Source organism: Netta rufina, assembly GCF_964035555.1.
Source record: "Netta rufina genome assembly, chromosome: 6".
Taxonomy (NCBI): Eukaryota; Metazoa; Chordata; class Aves; order Anseriformes; family Anatidae; genus Netta; species Netta rufina.
Window position 1 is genome coordinate 32946422 of NC_140129.1, and position 25794 is coordinate 32972215.

The 25794-nt window shown below is 59.7% G+C and overlaps 2 protein-coding genes across 6 annotated transcripts; both read right to left on the minus strand.

The window, feature by feature from the left end:
• Positions 1-157: 157 nt before the first annotated feature.
• Positions 158-3798, minus strand: PRKAG3 (protein kinase AMP-activated non-catalytic subunit gamma 3; the record flags this gene model as incomplete). The annotated part of the gene is made up of 12 exons (XM_084289535.1): positions 158-1036; positions 1420-1589; positions 1693-1839; positions 2020-2057; positions 2151-2316; positions 2424-2550; positions 2673-2727; positions 2825-2870; positions 3118-3176; positions 3257-3338; positions 3427-3677; positions 3759-3798. The coding sequence occupies 11 exons, from the start codon at positions 3796-3798 to the stop codon at positions 1473-1475; spliced, it is 1128 nt and encodes a 375-aa protein (XP_084145661.1). The 3' UTR covers positions 158-1036; positions 1420-1472.
• A 1980-nt stretch (positions 3799-5778) lies between these two features.
• On the minus strand, positions 5779-25568 carry TTLL4 (tubulin tyrosine ligase like 4). 5 transcript variants are annotated; one of them, XM_084289055.1, is made up of 19 exons: positions 25435-25568; positions 20982-22293; positions 20536-20645; positions 20076-20139; positions 18424-18548; positions 18097-18207; positions 17037-17113; positions 16356-16550; positions 16190-16272; positions 15292-15420; positions 14781-14903; positions 13138-13236; positions 12454-12588; positions 12003-12140; positions 10035-10137; positions 9555-9765; positions 7605-7675; positions 6884-6966; positions 5779-6597 (listed from the first exon to the last, which is right to left on the minus strand). In XM_084289055.1, exons 2-19 carry the CDS (start codon positions 22259-22261, stop codon positions 6477-6479), a joined length of 3258 nt encoding a protein of 1085 aa, XP_084145181.1. In that variant the 5' UTR covers positions 22262-22293; positions 25435-25568; the 3' UTR covers positions 5779-6476. The 5 variants fall into 5 exon arrangements, 4 of the variants coding, with proteins under 4 accessions (XP_084145181.1, XP_084145182.1, XP_084145184.1 ...); XM_084289056.1 differs by lacking the exon at positions 25435-25568 and adding an exon at positions 22824-23227; XR_014618558.1 differs by lacking the exon at positions 5779-6597 and having other exon boundaries at positions 6924-6966; positions 9555-9728.
• Between the last annotated feature and the right edge of the window lie 226 nt (positions 25569-25794).

Consider the following 25794-nt stretch of genomic DNA (forward strand, 5'->3'; position numbering starts at 1 on the left):
TGCCTCAGTTTTCCCCCCACACGCACACCTCGCGGGGCAGGATGGAGCCGCCAGCGGGGTTTTGGGGGTTTTGGGGAGGGACAGAGCCAGCCCCGGGGAGTAAAACTGCAGCTGGCAGCAGGTCCCCACCGTGGGGAGGGGGCTGGCACCGTGCCCCCCGGCAGTGCCAGCCAGCGCAGGGGGCGTGCATCACACGGGACCTCTCGCTATCAGTTGTTCCTCCCCGGAGATGCTGATAAGGGGGCACGGGAAGGGGCAGGGTGAGGCAGCAGGGGGGGAGGATGGGCTCAGCTCCCACTGTCCCCAAAGGCCACCGAGCTGCGTGCCTCAGGGTGTCCCCATGGGGGCAGAGGTGCCACCCATGGCTGTCCCCAAATGGGCACCCCCCAGCACCCCCTCCCCAGCCCCAGGGAGCTGTGCCAGGCTGTGTGCTCAGACAGGCGAGGACGCCCGCGGTGCCTGGGGCAGGCAGCTTTATTCCAACAAGGCTGAGCAGACCGGCACATAAATAAATACCCCCCCCAAAAAAAATAGTGTGCAAGGTCCCCTTGCAAGCACCGCTGCCGGGGCGCTCCAGCCCTAGGAGACCCTACAATAAACAAGGCTGTGTGTGTGCAGCTGAGCCACGCCACCACCGTGCCCCCTCCTGCGCCCGAGCCCAGCCCCCAGTGCCGCTGCAGCCAGCAGGACCCAGCTCACCGGGGGCTGAAGCACTCGGATCTGGCAGCAGTTTGGGATGGGACGGGTTGGAGGTGGCCAGGAGGGTCCCTGCACCCGGCTGCGCAGCCCTTCACGGCACGGTGCCCGTCAGGCAGCCCCACGTGCTCGCCCTTGGTCCTCCGCGAGGCTGGAGGGAGCTGGCCCCGGGCTCAAGACGAGTCCCAGGAGTGGGGCGGGTGGGCAGCACCCCCGTACGGAGAGCCCCCGGGGCCTGAGCCTCCTTCCACGGCCCTGCCAGTGCCTGGGCCGGGCCAAGCAAGAGGCCCCGAGTGGGACGAGGCGGCGGCAGCACGTCCCCGGTGTCTTCAGTCGATGCCTGTGGGGTGAGAGAGGGCACAAGGCCATAACCCCATAACCCCAGCAGGCGCTGGTGCAGGGCTGCGCACCCTATGGCATGGCACTCTGTCCTGCCCCGGTGGCCACAGGGCATGGGGATGGCACAGGGGACATGGGGACAGTGCAGGGGACAGCAGGGACTTGCAAGGGGACGGGGAAGGCACCGTGCTGGGGAGGTCCCAAGCCTGGTGTGTTTAGCACCCTGCCTGCACGGGGCAACTGGGCGCTGCTGGGATTGTGTGTGTGGAGGCATCCCAAACCCATTCCCGACCCAAAAAGTGCCTCAGTGGGGTGTGTGCGGTGACAGGGACCCAGCGGTGGGGAGGGGGCAGGCACGCAGTGGCGGGGGAGGGCAGCGCCTACCTGAAGTGGAGAGAAATGGAGGGTGCGAATGGAGGAAGATGGAGCGTCGTGGGCTAAGAGTTAAGAGCATCGATACCTGCGGGAGTGAGCACCAGGGCCTGGAGGATGTCGGAGAGGGAGACGATGCCCCGCGGGTACTGGTTCTCGTCCACCAGAACCAGGCGATGGACCTGCGGGCACGGGCAGAGCGTCACGGGGTGTGTGTGTGTGGGGAGGGGGACAGAAGGCAGGGAGGGGGCTGGCGGGCAGCAGGGACGCTGCCCGGGAGCTCACCTGCTCCTTGGCGATGCGGTCGATGATGTCCTCCATGGTCTCGTGGGGGTAGCAGGTGAGGACCCCCTCCAGGCACACGGTGCGCTGCCGCAGCGCCTCGCGCACGCTGATGTCCAGGTTGTTGTAGGTCTTCTGGGCAGCCAGGTGCTGCGGGAGAGGCGGTGCCCGGGTGCATGGGGTGCCGGCACGCGTGGCCACCGCACGTGGGATGGGTGCCGGGGTGTGAGTGCCCCCACAGCCCGCTTTTTGGCACGTCCCCACCGTCCCCACGTGCAGGCTCGTGCCACCGCGCTGGCGCACGGCCGTGCAAGCCTGCCCGGTACTCACAATGACATCGAACCTGGAGTAGAGCCCGACCACCTGCCCTGCGAGGAGACAGAGCAGGGGGGCTCAGGAGGGGGTTTTGGGGCAGGAGGCACCGCAGAGGGGGTGAGCAGGGGGCTCTCCGCCCCGCGTACCGGCGGCGTTGATGACGGGCAGTGCGGAGACGCGGCGGTCCACGAAGATCTCCAGGGCCGTGTAGATGGGGGCGGTCTCGGGCACCACGGCCACGTCGCGGAAGGTGCCGACGCACAGCTCCTGCACCGTTTTCTTCAGGAAGCGTGGCTTGGGGATGGTGGAGCCCTGCTTTGGGGCAGGGCACACGTGTGTCTGTACGCGCTACGCGACCCCGGCGAGCAGCGCGCGCACCCTGCGCCCCCCCCGTGCCCGCTGCCCCCCCCTGCACTCACGAAGATGTGGAGGAATTTGAGGATGCGTTTGTGCGTCAGGATGTGCAGGACGTTGCCCGAGGTGGGCTCGATGACGGGCAGGCGGTGGATCTTGTGCTTGATCAGGGAGTAGACGGCGTCGAAGAGGCTGCAGGGGACGGCGCGGGGGGACACGGCTGTGCCTGGAAGCCCCCCCGGCACCTCCCCGTGGGGAGCAGGGCTGCATCGAGGGCAGCCGGGTGGGCGTCCCAGCAGCTCTCCCCCGCTCACCTATTGCTCGGTGAGATGTAGACCAGCGGCTTGAAGGAGCCCTGCAGGTACACCTCTGCGAAGGGAGAGCGGTGGGAGCGGGACCCCACATCCCCAGAGCCACCTCCACGCCGCCCCCAGCCCGGACACCCCCCGTCACCTCCCCCTTTTACCTCTCCACGTCTCAATCTTGTGCTCCTCCACCTCGTAGATCTGAACCTGAGGGCAGGGAGAAGCCCCGGTCAGGGGGACCCAGCCGGGTAGGGGGGGGGGGGGTTGGGGGGCTGCCCCTTTCCCCAGCATCCCTCCCCACGGGGTCACATCACGGGGACCCTTTTGGTGCCCCGAAGCGACACCAATCCCTGGGATGCTCCAGGGCAGCTCCTGGGCTGCCCACGCAGCTGGGGAGCGGGAGAAGCAGCGGCCACCCCCTGCCCTGCCCCGTGCCCGACCCCGTGGCACTCACCAGGGGCGAGCGGTAGTAGCGGTGGAGGATGTTGATGAAGTCGGTGATGGTGAGCATCCCTGCGGAGACACGGGGTGCTGGCCGTGCTGCCCGCACCCCGCAGCGGGCCCGGCAGCACCCCGGGGCTCCCGGCACTCACCCACGAAGCTCTGAGTCTTGCTGTCCCACAGCGGGGCGGCGCGCACCCCGTTGGCCACCAGCGCCACAAAAGCCTTCTTGATCTGGCAGCAGAGCGGGGAGGGAATTGGGGTCAGGGGGTCCCCGATTCCTCTCTCCCCCACACCCTGGGCTGGTCCCCTGTGGCCTCACCTCCAGGCTGGTGTCGAAGACGACGAGCTTGCAGCTGGTGGGGACGGCGTCGTAGCAGCAGTGGCTCCGCAAGAAGTGCATGTAGACCTCGGCGTCGGGGGTCTGGAAATCCCCCTCGGGGCCCAGCCCCAGCACCTCGGGGCCCAGCGTGAAGGTGACGGGCCTGGGGCTCCTCCGCCCGTCCTCCTCCTCCTCCTCCTCCTCTTCCTCCTCCTCCTCCCTGGGGACCTCCGGGAACCCTAGGGGCAAACCTGCCCCGGCTCTGAGCCCCGCTGCCAGGTCCCGGTGCCCCCAGACCCCTTGGGGCCAGCAGACCCCCCCCAGACACCCACCTTCGTCCTCGGGGCGGGCGGCAGCATCCAGCAGCGCCATCTGAGGGGGCACGGAGAGATTGGGGGGGTCAGCAGCACCCTGCACAGCCTCGCCCCCACCCCAGGGTGCAGGTGGGGGGCACCCGGACAGCACAGCCCCTTTTGGGGGGGCAGCGGGGGTCCCCGGGGAGGGCAGGGGATGCGGGGCCGTGTGGGTGCTCCCCGTGCCGTGGCAGCCCTGCCCCGGCCCCCAAGGTGTAAATCCTGCTCCGGCTTCCTCCGATGCTGGGAGCCTGCAGGTATCGGAGGGTCTCCGCGCCAGGAGACCCTACAATAACAAAGGGGCAGCCCCTACAATAACAAAGGGGCAGCTCCAAGCGGGAAGGGGGGCGAGCAGGACGGACCGCCTGGCCCCACGTTCTCCCCTAATCCCCCGGGAGACCCTACAATAACAAAGCAGCACGCACCGCGGGCAGGGCCAGCGGCAGAGCCAATGTTTACATGCCACCCTACCATAACAAAGCTGCGTGGGCTGCTCCCTAAGGACACCACAGCTATCCCCGGCGGGGAGGTGACCCTATACAAACGCCCCCCACCCCAACCATTCCCTGGGGCTGGCAGCACCGGGGCAAGCAGGCGGCTCGTGCCCTGCTCCGTACCCTTGCCTGGCTATGGGAAGGTGCCAGCAGCCCCCCCGGTGCCCCCCACCCGCTGTGGCCGGTCCCCAGGCGGTGCCTTCCCAGCCGTGCCCCCCGCCCGTCCCGGGGGTACCTGCGGAGCAGCGGGGCCGGGGAGCTGCTCCATGCTGACTGCAGGGCAGCGCTGCTATTCTGGGCCCGCTGCTGGCCGGGCCCTGGCAGATAGGGTGTCACTGAGCAATGCCAGCCGTGCCCCCGCCGCCGGGGGGGCCACCAGGCAGCGCCACCCTGCCACCCCCAGACAGGCACCTGCAGGGCGCTGAGGCCCCCGGGGGTTTGGGGAGGCGAGGGGAGGGTGACGGGGCTGGGGACATGGGGACGGGGTGGGGAAGCTGCCCCCTGCCCGGCCCCCGAGGGATGAGGCAGGAGGAGCAGGGGGTTTCGGCACCCCGAAGCCCTGGGGATGCTGGAGGAGGGATGGCCCCGGTGGCAGCCAGCAGCTGTGGGGACACGGGGACAGCCGGGCCGGGCGCTTTGTCCCTGTGGTGGTGTCCCCAAGCTGTGTCTGCCCCAAAACCTCCTTCCTGGGCCACCCCTCCTGCCCCACGCTCGCTCCCGGCTCCGTTTCTATTTCAGGAAGGTTGAAGGAACGCCTGGACTGCTGCCGGGCCAGCCCCGGGCGAGCAGGCATGGGGCTGGCTGTAGGGACGGAGCGGCTCCGTGCCCCCCATGGGACGGGGTGGGGAGCACAGCCGTGAGCCCCCCCAGGTCAGGACCCATGCGGGAGATGCTGCCAGGCAGGGCCAGGCGGAGGGTTTTAAATCACGGCCGACAGCTTCCCAAAATACCCGCGGGATGCTGGGGCCAGCTGCGAGCACCCCCGTGCACCCCGTTAAGGAGCAAAGGCCTCGCTCCCGGAGCGCTACGGCAAAGGCAGGGCCCAAAAACAGGGAGGAAGAGGAGGGAGGAGGCAGGGGGCTGGGTGCTAGGCACAAACCAGCAGGGCCGGGGTGCCCCGAGGGCCCCCCCCAGAGCCACCCCGCTCCCCTGTGGCCCCGGCACGCAGCTGGGCAGCCTGGCTCCAGGCTGGGCGCTGCGGCGGTGCTGGCAAGAGGCAGCTCCGCTTTCGGTGGCTATTTTCAGGTGCTGGAGAGAAGCCGAGGAGTGATGAGATTGTCACCAAGGAGACCAGAAAACAGGGCCCAGCTCCGGGCACGGGGGGCTGCGGGGAGAGGGGAAGGAAGGGAAGGGGTTTCTGCCAGCCCCAGGGCAGGCTGAGGGGGCTGCCAGGGGTGGGGAGGCAGCAGCTGGAGACAGAGAGAGGCCACGAGAGCAGCCGAGTGCTGAACTTTAATGGAAATCCTTGATAAAAACGAAGGGAAAAGAGACCAGAGCCCGGGAGAACAGCACCTGCCTGCAGCCCCCACGCACTGCAGGTGCCCCCGGAGGAGGGACAGCACCGAGGGGATCCTCCTCCAGCACCACCGCTGCCCTCGTACCGCCGGGAGCCAGGCAGGAGAAAAAAAGGGGCAAAAAGCCCAGCTTCTGCCCAAAACCCAAGGCTGGCAAGGGGCAGGAGGGTGGCACAGGCATTCAGAGAGGATAAAACACATGGGCTAGGAGGGCCAAGCCCTGCTCCTCCCAGAGGAGCAGTGTGGTGGCCAAGGACTTCTCTCCAGGGCTCTCCCCGCTCTGGCCTGCAGTGAGAGGGGAGCAGACTCAGCTCCCTGGGGCTCCCAGGGGCTCGGGGTCAGTGCAGGGTGACCCAGGCAAGCACAGGCTCAGCCCATGCTGGTCGGGGAAGGGAAGACCAGGCTGACTCCAAACTCACTCGCAGCTCCCATGCAGCAAAGAAACCGCCCCCCCCATCCGGCTCGAACATCAGCCACAAGCCCAACTTCAGCAGCTCCTGCCGTTTGTTTTAAAAAAAAAAAGGAAGTCACACAGCTCTCCCCAGCAAAACATCCCTCCCTAAAAACAGCCTGCAGGCAGGCGTGCGGCTCAGGGGGCTCCGGAGCCAGCTCCTGGCTCTTCCTTTGAGGTAGGTTGAGGCGTCCCCAGGGAGGGACGGCAGCTGCCCGGTCACAGCAGCAGGGCAGCATCAGAGGCAGGCGGCAGGCTTCTGCTCGGCTGCAGCAGCGTGCTTGGAGAGAGGTAAAGTTGGAGCAGGGCTGGGCTCCAGGCATCTCCTGAGGTCCTCGTCGGCTGGAGGCAGGAGTTTGCTGCAGGAGAAAGGAGAAGCTGTTTGAGACAGAGATGGGATGGCCACGGCAGCCACTCCCCAAGCACCAGGCAGCCCAGTACGCACGGGGCGTACGGCGCCAAAGAGACAAGTTTGGTCTTGCCAACACCCCGCCAGCCCGACCCCGTTGGCTCTGCAGAAATCAGGTGCTGGCGTCAGACCCCGTAAGCCTTCTTCCTCTCCCCCTCAGACAAAGCTGGCCTCCCTGCTGCCAGGGTGTCGGCCCCAAAGCCACGCTGCGAACAGCATGGCCAACGCCAACTCACCCCAGTCCTCCCAGTTCCAGTTTGCTGAAGCCATTTGACTGAACGCCGCTTTTCTGGAGGAGGAAGGACTTCGGGAAGGACCACTGCAGGAGGAGAGAAAGACGAGCAAATGGCCCTTTTGCAAAATCCCCTCAGCCCGCTGTGCCCAGAGAATAGGCTGGGATCTGCAGTGGGCTGCCCTGCCGTGCTTCAGCTTCAACTGCCTTACACTGCTGCGCATCGTCACTGCCACCAGCCTGTTCCCAGAATAGCAAACGGAGCAGTCTCTGCTCTCTGCTTAATGAATCCCTCTGCTGGAAGTGGGAGCAGAGCATCTTGAGGTCAGGAGAGTGGGTTTCTTCGCTAGATCAGCCTGCTCCAAGGCACAGGAGTGACAGACGGAGATTGTTCCCTCACCAAGGGGAATAAAGGGCAGGCGGGATGCTAAATTTGTAAGGCTGTGCCCAACGCATCCAAGGAGCCTCAGATGCAGAGTACTTGCAGATCTGATTTACTGCATGGACTTTATGTTAGCGAGGGATGGAGAAGTGTGGGTTTTTCCAGACTGCTGGAGGCCTCGGCAGCGAGGGAAGAACAGTGCAAACAGGTAGGGCAGGAGCGGAATGCGCAGCCAAGTGCTTCTGAACCAGACAACTGCAGATTTGTGGGCTCTCTGCTCCCCTCTTCACATGCTTTGGAGCACAGAACCACCTCTCCCTGGCTTACCCGTAGCCATACTCACCATCTGGGCCAGATCCGTCCCCGCCCCGGTGTGGTACCCTTTCACACACCAGTTCTTCAGCAGCTCCAGACCTGGGCAGCGACAGAACAGACAAGAAGCAAGAATGAGCAGCAACCAGGCAAAATCTCCCCCAGCTTGGGGCTCACAAATACGCTGCAGAGCGTGAACTCACCCCGCAGTACAATGGCACGCAGTAACTGCCTGAACACGTGCCTCAGCCCCAGCAAACACGGGGTAAAGCGAGGGCGTTCACCCTTTGTAGGAGCAAACAGCGCCGAGCGCCAGCACGTGGGCTGCCGCAGTGCTGCCTCGCTGCCGGGGAGCCAGACGCACCGAGCAGCAGGCTGAGCCAGGCAGGGAAACTGGGGCAAGGCAGGATTTGCTGATTTGGACCAGACTGGCTGTCCCCCAAGCCCGCTGCCTGCCGACAGCAGCTCAGGTAGCCTCCTCCTTGCACAGCAGCGGCCGCAGCAGCTCGGTGCATCACCTCCTACCTGCCTGGAGACACCACAGACACGCTCAGCTCAACGTGGGCTCCATCCCCGGCAGGTGCCAAGGCTGAGGTGCCGTGAGAGTTAAGAACCTGAGGACCAATGGCCAGGAACTTGATGCTGCCCCAGCTGGGGTTACTGTGGCTTGCTATACGATACCAGCCCTGGCTATAGGAGGAATCCTTGCTGCCCAAACTGTGCTCCTCGCTGACCTTTCAGCGAGCCCCAAGACCTCAGGGGGTAAAAAATAAATAAAATGTTGGGGGCTGAGGGCAGCCGGACAGCCCTGCCCCAGCTCTGTGCACCAGGCAGGGCTCTGCACCTTGCTGGCCAGGGAGAGAAGAGGACAGCGAGGAATGTATGCCGCTGGGAAGGGGGCACGGGGAGATTGGGTTTTACTCAGGGGAAGGCAACGGGGCAGAGCAAATCTGCTTGCCGGGCTGCCAAGGGGATGCTGGAGCTCTGAACCAGGACCCAGCCCGAGCAGGGCAGCACTTCAGTGCGGATGATGACAGGACCTTTCCTCCAGCTGATGGAAGAGCATCCTGAAAAGGCATTAGCGAGGGAAAGAGTGACACATGCTGATAGCACAGCTGGAGAGGGCTGCGAGGTTGTTATCGCTGTGTGAAGGACAGTCGCTGACCCCTTTGATATTTGCTTAAACAGCAGTGAAGAGTGACAAAAGCGCTTTTTTTTCCCCCTTTTTTTCTTTCCTCTACATTACAGCCACACCAGGAGCGCACATACAGCTGTGTCAGTTGAAGGCTGACTCCTACAGAAACATCTCCAGCGAAGTCAGGAGCTAGATGAGCCACAGGCTCACTCCTTTGCGTTCTCCAACTCCTCACACTGGAACTCTGCTAGTTCTCTCTCCTCAACAGCCTCTCCCACTGTCCTGGGTGAGAAGGAATCGGTCTGGCCCAGCAAGCCTCACTAAAGGCCAGTTTTTCTTAAAATACAGAGCTGTCCTGGAAAGATGGAAATGACAGCTAAATTTCCAGGGTTTAGGAAAAACACCCCTTTCGCCTGCATGTAGACACTTTTTCATTGACTAAAAAGCAGCAGAAGACCAGGGAATAGGCCCAATTTTCCCTTCACTTCACAGATCAGCTGTAAGGAACAAACCCCAGCAAGCCCAGCTGTTTCTCCCTCAAAAGAAGGAGGAGGTATGCACCAAGAGGCCTACAGGTTGAAGGCAGAATCCAGCCTGCTTCGGTTGGATACCAGGAAACCCTGAGGCCCCTAGAAGTGCTGGTACTGAGTTTAGCACAACCAACATCTGTGATCGGCTCGGAATAAGCTTTTCCTGGCATGCGAAGCAGCCTGGGAGGGGAACATATTTCCTGGGTTAGTGTGGAGGCAGGCAGCTCCCTCTCAAAACGTTCAGAAGCCTCCCACGACCGCAGGCTGGAGCCTGCCTGACTCGGGTAACCACGCCAGGCCCTCGGGTGGCACTTACCTTTGTGTTTGTTCGAGTAGTACTTGAGCTCCCACTGGGTCACCAGGATGTTGAAGTAGCGAGGCTGCTCGAAGAAGCGCAGATACCGCATGGAGATGTGGGTGGGGAACACCCGCTCAAACTGCCCGCGCCGCGAATACTCGTCCTCCGTTTCCACGAGAACGCGGACGTCATCTGGGGTCAAGATGTCCAAGACAGAAGAATAAAAATCCTGCAGACAAGAGCAGCCCGGGGTCAGGGGGAAGCGAACTACGTTTTGCCAGTCCCCTTTCCCACCTCCCCTACTCCCCAAACCCTTCCAGGCAGAGGTAAATATGTGCCTGTGCAGTAGTTTAAGCAAACCTGACTTATTTCTGATCAGCTCTCCTGCAGAGATCACGCCCAGAGGGGAGCAATCAGAAAAAGGGCATAGGATGGACACGTGGGATCGTTTGGAAAAGTGGCTTGGCAGTACAAATAGCAGAGGAGGTTGTGTCATACCTGGTCAGGTACCTTCTGTGTCAAGTAATAGGCCTTCTTCATCTTCTCTGCTGTGAAATGCTCAGAGGCTGGCCTGGGCTTCTCCTTCAAAGCGCTGCCCAGACTGAGGACACACACACAAAAAAAAAAGTGGTAGAACATTTAAGCAGACAAAGCCAAGTACTGCTGTGGCAGGGCTGCTCCCAGCAACTTTGGTGTGATCATGACACCCTTGGGAAAGTGCTGTGGAGGACAGAATGTTTTCTCCACGGATTTCACTAGTTCTGAGATCAGTGATGCATCCGCAGCCTTGTGCATCGGCACAGGACCCAGGCAGGATGTGGGCTAGGCAACGAGGAGGATCCTGCCAGCTCCTCACCGAGGCACTGCAGCATTCCTTCATCTGAAACGTTAATGACCACCTCGTACCCACAAAGGATGCGAGAGGACCTGATTCAGAGCACACACAGCCTGGAGGGATCACAGATGTACATCCCACTGGGGATGCAGCTCCCTAAGTGCAGGGACAGGCCTGGGTGTCCTGGTACTCAGCACTGGGACTGCACGAGGCAGGAGAGCACCGCTGGCTCCAAGACTTCCTTATGCAACGCCCGAGAATTCCCAAGCCTTGGTTTCAGCCACAGCTCCACATGCCATGGGAAATCCTGGCCTTTTGTATGATCTGACCAGCAACCATCCGAACTATTCGAAGCACCCAAATGAACCATTTGGGGATGCCAGAGCCTGGGAGATACTTGTCCAACACCTTTTAACACTTATATCAACACAGCTAATTTGTTCTGCCGCCACAAAAATAATTAGAAGTGCGCAGATCCAAACAGGAAGAGCAGAGCCCTGGGGCTGCGCTGCACGGTTCTTGGGAACATCCAGATCTACTGGAATTATGCCCGAATGCAAAAAAAAAACCCCCTTCGTATCCTTCCCAGGGCAGGAGATACAGTTTAGCAAGGCTGACTCTGGATGCAGGAACTCTGGTAATGCATCATCTGAACCATGTTAAGGATCTGGTTAATCCCCCGCAGGTCCCTCCAAGGACACCTGCCCTTCAGCACCTCTGTTGCAAGCCGCAAATGAGCGCGTGATCAAAGCGCCGCGCACGAGCTGGCGAGAGCTCCCTGGGCTGGAATGGGCCCGCGCTCCAAGCTTCTCCCTTCGCTCAGGGCACACAGCAGGCAGGAGGCAGGAGGCCCCTCTTCCTCCGTGTCTGCACATCACCCCTGCAAGCTGCCCCTTGGGTGATACAGGGCCAGCAGCCTCCCTGCTACTGCAGGGCACAGGACTGGTCTTCCCCACCCTCTGTCAGGTCTGGAACCAGTGAAAGCCCCAAAGCGTGGTAAAATGCAAAAGGAAAAGGGGCTTGGGTGGGCACATGCCCAGGAATGAGCCTAACGCAAAAACAAAAAGAGAAAAAAAAAGAAAAAAAAATAATAGTCACTTCTATTGCAAGACAAAACTGCACACCCACAAACATGTTCTCCATCCTCTGACACCTGTAATTCTGCCTAAGGAACAAATTGCTCCAGCCTTTGCAAAATAACAGGTGCTCCTCCAGCTCAAGGCGGCAGCACGTCAGCTCTGGGGGATGGGGTAAGTGGATCCAGCCCCAACACAGCCAGCCAGCCCTCCAAGCAGATGGAGAGGCAGCGTGGCTCAGCATCACGTTAGTTCTGGCAGGGGGGAGGAAGACTCGACTAACTGCAGAGCAAGCACGAATTACCCTGGCCGGGCCTCACTTCCAACTATGGACTTGCAGATGGGGCATAAATCCTTCTGCCTGGAAGGGACCGCAGGAACCAGATACCCATGTGATGATGCAAGTCCCTCAGACCCACAGCTGAAGGACCAGCAAGCACGGGCTCTTAACAGCACAGAAACCAGCATCTACTGGGCTGAAAACAGCCCCCAGATGAACTGCCCCGGGAGAAAAGCCTGCTTTGCCCTTCTGCCCTGACAGAGAAGGGGGCTGACCTGCAGGTGGAGTCACTCCTGGTCTGCGGCCTCGAGGCTACGCTGTCCGTGCTGGGCAGAACGAAGCCAGCGAGGTTGAGCAGGTCCCGGATCATCTGGCCCTTGATGCTCACATCCAGAGGGGAGTTGGAGTGGAGGCTGCGGGAAGGAAGCATCACAGCAGTCAGAGCTAAAACAAGAGGTGCTGAGCCCCGTGTCCCCCAACATCACGCCCTCCTTCACGGGGGCTCCCCACCAGAAATGGTTTGCTTCACTGCCTCTGCCCAGCGGGCTGCTGGAAGGGAGGACTTTGCAGCAGGATTGCTGCAATCGGGAGAGGGAGGCTTCAAAGCCCACCACCGTTCAGCACAGGGTGCAGGGGGCATCACAGGCCGAATTCCCTTGGTGATAAAAAAAATTCGTCCACCCTGCACCAGCTCCAAGGCAGACTTTGGAGGAGAAACTGCTTTACCTCGGGGAAATGTTGACCTCTAAGATCCAGGGCTTGAGGTTTTCATCCAGCATGATATCAAACCCAAAGAGCTCATGGCAGCAGTAGGGCCGCCGCACGTACATCTTCACCAGGCTGTTCACGTAGGGCTCAGATCTGCAAGCCAAGTGAAAACGCTCGTTTCCACCAGGCAGGCAGCAGAGATCTGCCTGTTCACAGCACACTGCCGCTTCTGAGAGCGCACGCAGCCACACGCTGCGGGAACGGGTGGGCTGAACGCCTGCAAGCTGCTGCTGCACTGCGTATGGAGCCGCCATCAGATCCTGAGCGACCTCCCCGCCCCCCCCAGAGCTGCCCCCACCCCAGCCTTTGTCACACAGGGCCTGCTTCTGAAGGCAAGGATTCCCCCAGCCCCGAGGGACTTTTATTCTCAGGCGTCCTGCGCAAGTGGTGCAGCGGGTGGCAGGCACGGGGCAGAGTGCCAGGTACGCTGCGCCCTCCTGGGCACCACCCCTGCGCCGCAGGCAGAGCCAGGAGCTATGCACCCCTTGCAGCTACTGCAGAAAGAATGTGGGTAACACGATAAAAGGAAGGATCTGGAGAGAAATACTGAAGCCAACGGCGGTGGCAGCATTTAGATTAAGAGGAAAAGGACCAGGTTGAGAGGGAGCTGAGAGGAACAGAGCAAGGGGTGGCAGGACTCACGCAATGATGGTTTTGATAACGATGTCCTTGATCTTCTCCCAGATGGCCTCGCTGTTAACTCCTTTCTGGGTCAGGTAACTCCAGAGAGCTTTGAGTGCCCTGGGAGACAGAAAGCAAAGGAGATGGCTTTGTTGCCTAAACCTGCTAGGGAAGTGATAACAGCAACGGGGAGCGTTGACAAAGCTCTTCCTCAGCAGCAAGCCAGGGGGCAAATTTCCACCTTTCCTGAGTGCAGCCATCCTTCTGCCATCCCCAAACCAGTCAACTCCTGGTTGCAGCCCTCCCCAGCCTGGCACCTCATCTTGCAGGGCCAAGCTACCAGCACCATAAATCTGTCATAGACTTGTCCCAGCATTGGAGTAATAAGTCCCAAATTAGCACATGAGCGAGGTACATCAGCCCCAGATCTTCTTTTCCCTCCCCCTCCGTGTCCTTAGCAAACCTCCCCTTCCTGCAGGCCTTCTCCAGGAGCACTGCAAAGCAGCTCAGCAGGAATCCAGCAAGACCCCCGTAAATCTTTTAGCTCGAGTCATTTCGCTGAGGCTCTGGGGGTGGAGAGATTTCATTTATTTTTATTTTTATATTGTGGAGAAAAGGATGGTGGGGGAGAGTCTCTCTGCTTTTTATGAGTTTCCCACACCACACCAAGCGCTGCGAGTTGCCCTGACATTAAGCCAAGGATGCTCAGATGTTGCTTAAATGAGACCGTGTGGCCAATGGCCAGGAATCCAAAGGTCACGCTTCCTGCATACAAGATGGAGTTGATTACAGCCACTCTCATCTTCAGCGTGGGAGCAGCCAGCTTGGATTTGCGTGGCGGGACCAAAAAACCACACGATCCCACCGCCAGGGGATGCCAGCTGCTGGGGGACAGCAGCCCCTTCTCAGTGCACCTGTGGAGGGACAGACCACCGGGTCCAGGTCCAAGAAAGCAATCCTCTCACAGCAAAGCACCTCTCGCAGCTTCCCTTTGAAGTGAACCAAGTAGCCCAGCCCAGGCCCACAAATCGAGAACTCTAACCTGCACTATTTTTAAAAGAGTTTAAACACCACTGTGGAATCAGAGACAAGTGCCTGAGCACTTGGATCAGTCCGCCCGTGGGACAGCGGGGAACAGAAACTCCTGCAAGACTGCAGCCCTGCTCTGAAGCGCCTAGAAATGCACCACTGCTCCTTAGCAGCATGTCCCCTTCACGCCGATTAGCACACACATTACCCATTTTGTACCAAACCTGCTCCGTTCCCTGGCTCCGCAGAGAAGCGTGCGATGGGCAGAAGCTCCCACCCAGCCCACCTAGCTAATTTAAGCGTCAGAACTGCCTATCAAGTTTCTAACAGGAAAAAGAAATATATCAGACTCAGCCTTAACCACATCCCATCAACCCCACACCAGGACAAGAAGATGAATGAGCACAGATGAGAGCAGAGCTTGAAGCAGGGAACAGTGCAGGCAACAACCACAGCTGAAGCAGCAGTGGACAGGATAAATCACAGGCCAGGACAAACTCATTCCTCCAAGCAGGAGGAGAAAATACAGGAAGCACCTTCGAGTTTTGGGTACAAATACCAAAAATAAGGCTGACTTAACAGGAAAAAGAAAGAGCTGCCCCTGTGCCCTGAAAGCTCCCCCCCCAAGCACCTACCATTTGTGCCCCTGACAAGCAGTCTCATCCGAATTGGACTTGTACTCCGTGTTCTTCTTGTTCACGCTGTAATTGGTCAAGTGCACGAATTTGTTGCTGAGGCTCTTCATCGAGGAGGAGTACCTGGAGGAGATGAGAGCAGGACGAGCAGTCTGCAGCAGCTCTGCTACCTTTCCTCTCGGCCACCCGCTAGCTCTGCTGCTGCCCTCTCCCAGGGTGCCTGGAGCAAGGCCTCCTCCACAACTTCTATCCCCACAGACCCAGAGCTGACTGGATTAAGGATGAGGCACAGAGCAGGCTGCCTTGGGGCCGAGGGATGCAAAAGATCAGAGCATTGCTGAGCAAAAGCAGTGAAGGAACTGCAGCAGCCCAGTGCGATATAGCCCAAACTGGATGGGACATCTTAATTTATGGTACGTCAACTCCCAGCACAGGCAGCACGTTTATCTTGAGCTGAGCTTGCTTTGGGAAAGGTGGATGAATGAAGCATCCTCTCTGCCACGCAACCTACTTGCAGCTAGCGAAGCGAACCAATCCGTCCTTGAACAGGTAAACCCTGAGGGGATCGTAGCAAGTGACATACACGTAGATCCTCAGGTCGAATTTCCTCCCGCCAATGAGGTAGGGTTTGTGCAGGTACCTGCAAGGGGAAGCAAGCACCAGGAGAGGGTTACAGCTTCTGCGGATGTTCTGGGAACATTTAAGAGGTACAGCGGGCCACAGATGGTTTGGTTCAGTGAGCAGAAACAGCTGGAAGTTTTCGCCCGAACCATTTCATTATTCACCCCACCCCAAAAGTTCATGATTTTCCATAAAAGAGCCTATTGCTTCACATGGGAGGCAGACAAGCCAACACAGCAGCTCCCCGCCTGCCAAACAGCACAGTGCTCCTGCCCTCAGGAGAACCTTCCCAGAAAGCAGGCACAAACCAAGATGAGCTACTCCATTTTTCTGCACAAGGAGAGATTTTGAGAATCCTCTCATTTCAAGACAACCCTTTGGCCAATTCCCAACTCCTCCCAGTGGGCTTCTGGGCACCGGGTAAGGTTCGTGTGCCTCTAAAGACACCAAACCCCAGAGGTCAAAGCAGTGGGAGTGGGATCCCAGCAGAGCTGAAGCTGGCTCACCTGCCAGACAGAAGCTCCAGAACACCTGTGGAGCCAAACTAAGATCTAGATTGTACCCAAGACCACAAAACTTCCTGCAGGGACAGCAGCACTCCTGTAAGCCCAGCTGCAGCTGACAGAGCCAGGCTTCCAGCAGCAGCATTACGCCCAGGCAGCAGAGAAGTTTCCAGATGCAAATCAGATGCTTCTGCTCTGCTGGCTAGTGGCCAGATCTGCCCAGATCTGGCCTGAGGGGTGAGGCACTAGGAAGTCGACCTGTCAACCTTGTTTTTCTTCCCTCACCTCTGCACCAGCAGCGGTCTCCTTTTGGGGAGCTGGCTCCATTTGTGGATAACCTGAATGCCAATGCCTCTTGCTGATGCTGGCTGCAAAACATTAACGAGAAGGGATCAGACGTTCTCCCTGCAGCTACACAGGGACAGGGAATCGTGTGCAGCTTTGCCCTTACTGGTTTCACAATCCATTTCTGCTGGCTAGCTCCTTCCTCCCATGCTTTCCTGAGTAATTTGATGTCCTGGGGCAGGATGAAGGACTGGGGGAAGAAATTAAACTCCTTCTTTCCACAGCGAGTCTGCATCTTCAACAGGTTGCGCCACAGCCGGTCTTTTCTCCCAATTTGAAACGAACCAGGGAAGTGGTTTAGCTGGAAAGGAACCCAGATCCCGTGAGATCTCCCCGACACCCCATGCTGCTCCCTGGCCAGGGGATACATCCTCCCTCAACCCAGTGCAAGGAGGCATCTTCCTTCCTCCCCCAGCAGGCCTGCACCAAGGCAGGACCCGCCTGCTCTTGAAGCTTCGCAGTGACAAACAGTTCTGGCTCCGTTCTGCCAGTGGGAAGATTACTTTAAACAGCAATAACTGGGTTTTATTAGGCAAAACCACAAGCAAACAGAGCTTAGCTGCAGCCTTGGTCTGTAGCTGGCCAGCAGAGCTGTTCGCTCAGCTCCCATTTGTGCCTGTCTCCTGGGCTCATCTCCCAGCACAAAAATACCAGCTGCCACGCGGGGAAAGGGACAGGGCAAGGACAGTTTGCACAGCAAACACCTGGCCCCGAAGGGAGGACTCCCAAACTGCTCCCAGCACACTTCCCACCTACGTGGACGGGGTCAGCCCACACCATCCCCTACCTTCTGGTGCTCCCGGATGGCTCTGAAGCCGGGGGATTTCATGTGGTGGCCCCAGCAGCCCAGCCAGTCATTGCTCTCTGCAGGAAAACCAGAAAAGTCCGTGACCAAGCACCCTGCCACCCACAACACCCTCTCAACCCAACAGCACCCCGTTTCCTTGGGCTGCTAGAAGTGTTCCAGGGATAGTGCACAGCGATAGCTCAAAGCAATCACAGTGGTTATGGCAAAACTGCCCAACCAAAGGCTGTGAGTGGGATCCAGCCAGCCAGGAGGGTCACATCCCTACAAACAGGACTGCTGTAAGGGTCCGTGCAGACATGGTCAAAGAAATAGCTTTGAACCCCCAATATCCTATCCTTACCTTCCTTTTTTTTTTTTCCAGCAGGCAAATAAAGCAGTTAACTAATCAGATCTGCTCTGCAGAGGGATGTGTAGGATTGCACGACCTGTTAGGTCTTGGTCTGCCCAGCGTGTCTCATTCTATCCCTAAAATTAACTGAGCAGAGGTCTCCCGATACACACAGGAGTCCTGTAAATACTTTTGGGAGCTCACCCTGCAGGGGAGGGATAAAAGCTGCGAATGCACAGCGCTTCCTCAGCCCCCTCCTACACATCTCTTCGGTGCCAAGATCCCACCCCAGAGAGCTCGCCAGCTGAGGTCAGAGAGAAGGCCATCATCTTCCTCAGCACGTGGGGACGAGGGGCAGCGGTGCTGGGCTTGGCACCAGGAGAGCGCCAGCCTCCTTAGCGTGGCAGCACCATCTAGAGGCGCAGCTCAAACAAGCCAGATCCCGGCTCTGCTGCCCCACATGCTGCCCCAGCTCCTCCCAACATAGGAGGATGCCCCCGTGCTCCACACCAGGGACAAGCCAAAAGGGAGCCTGGGTTCTGCCGGGACCCACAGAGCTCAGATATAGCGGGTCACGCAGGCAGAAGCAGGAATCCAGCACCCTACAGCACCCAGCCTGTATCCTGCTCTGCAGGCTGCCTCCTCACACCCACAGGCTGGAGGCGAGAGAGGCCACGCCGCATCAGCTGCTGCCAGCCTCCCACAACTTACTTTTGCTGACTCTGAAGTGAGACCTGCCAATGGTTTGCTTCACGATGTTCGGCGTGACCGTGCACATTTTCCACCGCAGCAGCTTCCTCTGCTCCCAAGGCAGCTTTTCCACTAGGGAGGCAAAAAGTTGAGGACAGGAGGAAACCAAACACGATACCTCGATTTTCTGCAGCTGTATCCAGGGCAATTCTTATGTTTGGTTGCAGGTCTGCAGGGAGGGGGTGTAATCGTGTAATCCGCTTCCAGAACTAGCATGGAACAGAAGACCCGACGGCTGGGGGAGGTCCGGGATGCTGGAACACGGCCTGGCAACACGCCCCAGCTCACCTCTCTCATCCCGCGTACTGAAGTAGATGGTTGGAGGCACATTAGGGAACAAACTGCAGACAAGAGCTGGCTTGAGCACCTTCTCCTGATCCTCTGTGGGCTGGGCCAGGCACTCGATGCATTTCCTAGGAGAGATGAAGCAGCAGGCGGATGGCTACAGGTGAGAAACAGCACCGGGAGCATCTACACGGGCAGCTCCACAGAGGCCAGTTTACATCTCAACACCCATAAACTATTGTCCACAGTTGCCATGAACCAAGGAGTTTCTGGTACCTTTGCAAAAATATATTGCAAAGAGGGCAGTAAATACAAGAACAACATCAGAGACAGGAAAAACACTAGAGCCAAACCAGACACCCAGGCAGGAACCAAGAGGAAACTCAGGAGGAGGTTATGACCCTAAAGGGACCGTGCCTGTGGAGGAACCTACACCAGAACAGTCAAGTAAGGAGCTAGGAACAGCAGAAGAAATGGAGGCACATCACACTGAGCAGCCTCCTGTGCTGCCCTCCTCCACAAGAGAAACATGCAACAACACGTCTGGAGATCAGAAAAAGGAGAGAGCTGGGCTGTTCTTCCTAAGTGGCTATTTCTATCCATCCATTATTTTCACTGCCAGAACCAGTACAAGTTTATTCACCAGCAATAAAGCAAACTGGTTGCAATTCCTCGACAAGAAACTGTTCTGCTGTGGCCCAAGACTGCAGCAATCAGGAATTTGCATCATTGCAGCGCGGTGCAAGCAGTGGGCGTAAAGGCCAGCAACCAATCTGCAGGGACAAGGGGTGGAGTTTGCACCAAATGCGTGTGCCAACTGTTGTTATCTCCTTCTGGGTTTTGCAGGGGCACGGGGTGGGGTTTGTTACACAATAAAACCTATAACCAGGTCGACAGGAACGTGGGGTAGAGGCTGTAATGAACACGTGGTTAAGATGTTGTAACCCTCTTGGTTTTGGTGTGTTTAGATTAGATATAAGGAAGAAAATCTTTACTCTGAGGGTGCTGAGGCACTGAACAGGCTGCCCAGAGAAGCTGTGGATGTCCCAGCCCTGGGGGTGTCCAAGGCCAGGCTGGATGGGGCTTTGGGCAGCCTGGCTTGGTGGGAGGGGTCCCTGCCCACGGCAAGGGGGGTGGAATTAGGTGGGCTTTGAGGTCCCCTTCCAACCCAAACCTTTCTATGACTCGATGTCAATCCCTAATAGCTGGGAGGAAAGGGAGCACCGATAACACACCTCTTGCTACACACACGACGATGCTATCAGTAGGGTTTATAACGAACAAGATTCCCACAGAAGTTCTGAAGTGTTTTGCAGAGGTGAGGTCTGGGATGGACGGAGCATAATTGGCAGGGCTTTGGTAGCAGGTGGCCTCGGGAAGGAGGCGAGGGACTGCCCAGTGCTGAAGGCATCTGCCTGAGTGATGCAGGCTCCTTCCCGGGGGCCAGCTGCTCCTCGTGTTGCCTCCCCAGGATGTTTTGCTGTCAGCTGGGTAATAGAGAGCTCAGAGTTCACCTGGCTTGACCTTTGTGGACTGTTGCTATCTTCACTCCATTCCCTCACACATTACAGCTCTCCTCTGTCACCGGAGAGGACAAAGACGGCCCAGTCTGGACAAAGATGCCAAGTTGCAGGGCACTATTTACAGCTACTAACCTGGACGGGAGAGCCCCAGAGCCACGAGATGGCATGCCAGCGACAGAGGAAGCATCCGAGTCACCTGCAGGAGGAAAGAGAGCCGGGTTTTGCCTCCGTGGGGAGTGAGTGCACACACAGTTAGAGAGGGAGGAGAGAAAACAAACGGTCCTGGGGACAGACAGACCCTTCTCTGCTGCCCCGAATCCTGGGGTCCCAAGTTTTATCTGCTAACTGAACTGGTGGCACAAAGCACAGGGCAGGGGGTGGAACCAACTGCCCTGCACGCAAAGAGCTGGGCAAGTGTTGCAGCAGGACAGTGCTGAACCCTAGCCCGTTTCCCAGAGGAACCCACACAGCTCCCCCTTGCTGCTGAGTCACATTTGGGTTCAGCACAATCTCTAGGGTCCCAGGCAGCCCCCCCTGCACTCCCCACCCTGCTGAGGCACGGGGCACAGCTCCCTCGGGAACGGGCACTCACTGTCCTCTTCCTCGTCTGTGCCACAGCTCTCATCCAGCCCATCGGGAAGCTCTTCCTCCACATCGTCCTGGGGGTGGCTTGGCTCCAGCAGCGCCTCCCCAGCAGCGACACTGGGACAGAGGACATCAGGTTAGAGGGAGCAGCACGTGCTTTCTGGCTCCAAGAAGCCCAGCACCCACAACGCAGCAAGAAATATTTGGCCAGAGGAGTGACAGCTCTCCTCTCCCCAGTGCTCACACGATCCCAAGCTAATAAGATGGACAGGCCCCAGGGAACACCAAGACAGAGGCACCAGGACCCCCTCTCCCAGCGGGATGAACGCTGGCAGCACCACAGCAACTGGGATCGTGCCTCCCCCAGAGCTCTCGTGGCCAAAGGAGGAAGGTTTCGCCACCACGGCCAGCCCAGCTCCCCTCACCACAGCCTTCCTCCCCTCCTCTACTCACTCGGGCTTCCCTGGGAGCACAGCCTGGGGCCGCTTCTCCTCCTTCCCCAGCGTGACAGCAGACATCTGAGCCGCCACCTGGGAGATGGCAGCCGGGTGCTGAGGCTCCGCCGCCCGCTCCCTGCCTCCCAGCGGCCGGCAGTCAGTGCCACGCTCGGGAGAGGCAGCTCGGGAGGCCAGGAGGTGGAGGCCGATCCTCTTGGTGCACGCAGCGGCACCCTCGCTGCCCGTGAGGCCCAAAGAACCGGCAAGGCGGCGGCTGCTGCCCGGCTCCAAGTTGAGGGGGGCGATGGTTTCCTTGGGGGCGAGCTGCGCTGCCATGTGATGCCCCCACCTGCTCCCGAGGGGCACCCCGCCTGCCATCGTCCTGCCGGGGCTTCTCACTTCCCTCCCAAAGCTGCAGGAGGTGGCCGTCTGCCCGGCCAGCCGCTGCGCAGCCCTTCTGGGGCTGAGCTCTGGCTCCTTCTCGCCGAAGCCGCGCGCTCTCCTCTCGGTGTCCCCCAGCGGCCAGGAGCAGCGCTCCCTCCTCAGGGTCAGGCTCAGGGAGGGGACGCAGCTTTGCTCCTGCTCGCTGCTTTGCGCCACGGGGGTGCTGGGGCAGCAAGCCCCCTCGTCCCTGGAGCAGGGCCACGAGACAGCAGGGAAACCGGGGGCGTTCTTCAGCTTCTTGATCTCCGGTGGCTGCAGCGAAGGCACTTGGGTGCTGAGTGGCCGCAGGAAGGAGTTGTTGTTGAGCACCGGGCGGTAGGAGCCGGCCGCCTGCCGAGCCGAGCTGAGGGCAGAGCCCTTGACTCCAGAGCCTTTGTGCTCCTCGGGCAGCGCAGGCAGCAGGCAGGGCTCCATCAGCACGGAAGACATCGCCCCTGCCGTGGCAGAGCCGCTGTCCCGGGGGTTTTGGAAAGGAAACCTGGAGCTTTCCAAGCCCGGCTTGGCTCTCAGGCAGGAGCGGCGGTGGAGCAGCGCGCTGCCACACAGCTCCGGGCAGGGCTGCGAGCGTTCAGCGGGGTGCGTGGGGCATGGCGAGGGCGGGTACAGGGAGCTGGACTGCTGCAAAGGGACCCCCGAGGGCGGGGGGCTGCGCTCCTGGCAAACGCCCCCGTGCTGCCCCTCCAGAGCCCAGATGGGTTTCGCCTGCTGAGGAGCGCTGCGCCAGGCCTGCTGGGGTTGTGTGTGCTCTGCTGCGGGGCTGAAGCTCTTCTGTTTGGGGCCCAGGTTAGAGGGTTGCGGGCCTGCAGAGGCCATGGACAGCCATAGCACGTGGGGCGAGAGCCAGGCGGTCATCTACGGTCATCTACAGCGGCATTCTCGCTGGCCTGAAAAGAGAAGAGAGCACAAGGGGCACGGTGAGCCCAGCAGCCGGCGCCGGGAGGAGCAGGGGCAGCGTCAGAGACAGAGCTGGCAGCTCAGGCGAAACCAAAGCACAAAGAACGACTTGCAAAAGGCCCTGGGAAAAAAAGTCCTGTGCACACAAAAGCTTTGACTTTGCAAACACAAAAGGTTTCCCTGGCTGCCACAGCAAGCCTGGCCTCAAGGCGAGACAGCTCCCTGCCTGCCTCAGGGCTGGCACCACAGCCAGGGCCCATCCGTGTGGCCCTGCGCCTCCAAATCCCACTGTGCCACCTCTCTGGCCTGCACGGAAAGCCCCTAAATGCTTCTTTCTTTCTTTTTTTTTTTTTTCTTTCACTTCTCGTTCCCTTAAAGCTTCAGCTGCCCAGGTTACATACAAAAAAAAAAAGCACGGGGCTGCTCTACCATCAGCCCTGTGGTGGCACCGCACACGTGCATCCCCCTTAATCTCAGCCCTGCAGAAGTCTCTCCGAGCGGCAGCCGGCAGCCCACAGACCTGCACAGACGTCCTAAATCCTGCTGAAAGTGTTCTGCCACACCTGCACGATCCCTTTGTGCCTGAGGAGAAGGGGAAGAGGAGAGCTGTGCGCCAGGTATGCGGCTTGCCTTAGCACGTGCCTGGAGGGCACGCTGAGATCAGAAATTGTATCCCGAGCAGGCTGAGGTGCTGCCTTCCTCTGCAGCCAGCCTCTCAGCTCGCGCGAGCCTGCAGGTTTAAAGCAAAAAAAAGGATAAAAAGAAGGGGAAGCAGAGCATTAACCACCCCCCTGAGTCTCCTTGTGATACGCACACCTCCTTTGTCACCTGCAAACCAAGCGTGGGCTGCGGCAGCTGAGGTGTTGCTGCCAGACCCCAGCCTTGCTCGGGGGCACCAGGAAAGCACCGCGGGGCTCGCTCAGAGCGAGCTGCAGCCCTCACACACCTCCCCGAGCTACGAACCGGGCCCCTGAGCTCCAGCACAAGCTCCCACGGGGCCAGCAACCCCCCCGCCCTGACCAGATGAACCCCGGCCGTGCTGTGACATTCGCAGCGATTAGCACAAAGCGGCTCGGATGCCGCGAGCCGCCCGGCTCGAGTTTCCCCGGGTCAACAAGAGCTCGGCGTCCACACCAAGCCGCCGCGTTGTGCCCAGAGCACGAGTGCACTTGAACGCAGCCCGGCCCTGCCGCCAGTCCCCAGCCCCACAGCAGCAGAGGGGACACGTGCTGTCACCCAGGGGCTGTGTGACACACCAGGGCTCGCCGAAAGGACACCTTGAAGCAGCCAGGAGAAGCAGCGGAGACGCAGGCACCCTCACGTGCCAGGTACACCCCCGTGGGACGCAGCTCAGGGGGGTTCTCCTCGTGTTTGGCTCACCCGTGCCTCCACCCGGGAGGAAGGTGACAGCTCGGTCACTGCTTCTGCCAAGCCAACCCTCGGGCACCAGCTCTAGAAGGATGCTCGGCAGGTTTTTTTTGTAGAAACAGGAGCTGGGAAAAGCCCAGCTCCGCTCCCAGGGCGAATTGGCAGGGCTGGGAGTCAAACCCAAACATCGTTACCCATAATTAATGCATTTTGGCTTGGCCTTACTGCCGCACAACAAATATCAAGGCCAAGGTTGTCGCTGCTAGCGGACGCCCAGCTGCACCTGCTCACAACTCTTGGGTTCGCACCTTTTATTACAGCCACAGCCCTGACAAATGTCACCTTGCCCCGACCCCAGGGCGCTCCACCGAGCCTCGGGGGCTGGAGGGAGCTTCTCCCCGCTGCACCGCCCCAAATTACGGGCGCACAACCCCAGCCCCCGTCACGTGAGTGGAAGCAGGGAGGTTATTTTAAGCCCGGCTGCGGTGACACGCTTAAAATAACGAGAGCTTGCAAGGGGATGAGCTGCACGCTGACCTGATAACGCGCCGTCAGCCTCGCGCATCCACGAGTCACAAGAGGGGTAAGAAAAAAAAAAGAAAAAGAAGTCAGAAAAGTGTGATCTGCTGTGATTTCCTACGCCACTGCAGGGCAGAGCTGCAGTGCTCTTTGCGATGAGAAAAGGTAAGACTGGTTTCTAAAGGAGATCTGAGCTCACGCCACATCCCTCCCTTGGAGCTGCGGGGCTTTGATTAATGCTTGAACAGGAGAGTTCGCATCAACGCAACACAACCGGGTTTTAAAACCAACAGTTTCAAAATCAGGGCTTATTCCCCTTCCAAAAATGAGAAAGCTTTCAACAAAGCCCAACACCTGAATCCAAGAGCAATGTATGGAGCGTGCCCAAGCTGCTCGCACGCCTGGTAACGAGACGCAAGCTCCAGCAGCAGGGAACCCACCCTCGGCTCCAGCAAACAGGCAGCCTCGGCCCCACGTGGGTCACACAGAGGCACCCGAGCCAAAGCAGCACGAGGCCCCACAAAAACCAGGCGACGAGGACAAGGCGGCACAGCGACAGCTCCGTCACCGCGGGGACGCCTGCGTTATGGGGGCTGTCCCAAAGGAATTCATTCTGGGGGCAAACCCAGAGGCACGGGACGATGATGAGCAGCCTCTCCCCTGCTCTGCACAGACTGTAACGTGCCAAGTTTGTGTTTGGCCACTTGGGTCAAAAAAAAAAAAAAGACCAGTGAGAAGCCACGGCCATGAGGGCACGTTGGCAAATTCCCCTGCATCCAGGGCCACCTCTGTGTTTCTCGCTGCCCTCAGGACGTCAGCGCCCGGTGCCAGCTGAGCTCAGGGACTCCGGCGTGATGAGGCAGAAAAGCTGTGGCTGCGTCATGGGGGGACGGCCGAAATCAAGGGCTGGCCCGACCCGACCCGCAGCCTGCCTCGGGCTGGCTGCCCTCAGTCACACTTTCTTATCCTCTCAGCTATGCCACGCCACCAGCCTGAGCAGGGCGATGACTCTGGGTTAAAAATAAGCAGTTCCAGCGCGGGGTGTTGTACAGCTTTGCGTTTCAAAGCGGCACAGGGGCAGCGTTCTTCATCCAGCCGGGCGTTTGGGGAATTTTTTCGGCTGGAGCTGGGGATTTCGGCCAGCAGAGGAGGCGGCAGGCGGGCAGCGCAGAGCAGCGTGGTTGGAGCCAGCCCGTCCGCGCTCAGCCTGGGGCGCGGAAACAAACCGGAGGTGGAAAACTCACCGGGAGCGCTGCAGGGACAGAACAGCACGGCAGAACGAGCAAACGAGAAGCGTGCGGTTCATTTACAACCCTCCAGTGCTTTATCCAACCTCATTTCTGTGTCATTTTCCTCTGAAAAACAGCTGGGAGTGGAAAAAGCCGCCTCCGGCACACAGCCGGGCACAGCCCTGCCGGGACGGGACACCCCCGGGTGAGGCCTCAGCGGGGCCCAGCAGGCCCGACAGGCCCGGGGCCTGCAGGGGGAGGGCCGGCGGGCGCCCCCCGGCCCAGCCCCGGGTTTGAGGCCGTGCTGAGGCCGCTCCCGGTGCTACCGGAGCCCGGCTGGTGCAGGGGGGGGTGCAGCGGGGCCCTCCCACCCCC

What these genes read in the sequence shown, in the direction of transcription:
- TTLL4 (XM_084289055.1), bottom strand. Translation starts at nt 22,261, where the DNA reads ATGACCGCCTGGCTCTCGCCCCACGTGCTATGGCTGTCCATGGCCTCT. An exon ending in TCACTTCAGAGTCAGCAAAA is followed by an intron (nt 17,114 to 18,096) that starts GTAAGTTGTGGG and finishes GTTTTCCTGCAG; the next exon opens with AGAGCAATGACTGGCTGGGC. An exon ending in GTTATCAAAACCATCATTGC is followed by an intron (nt 12,589 to 13,137) that starts GTGAGTCCTGCC and finishes CTTGGCTTGCAG; the next exon opens with ATCTGAGCCCTACGTGAACA.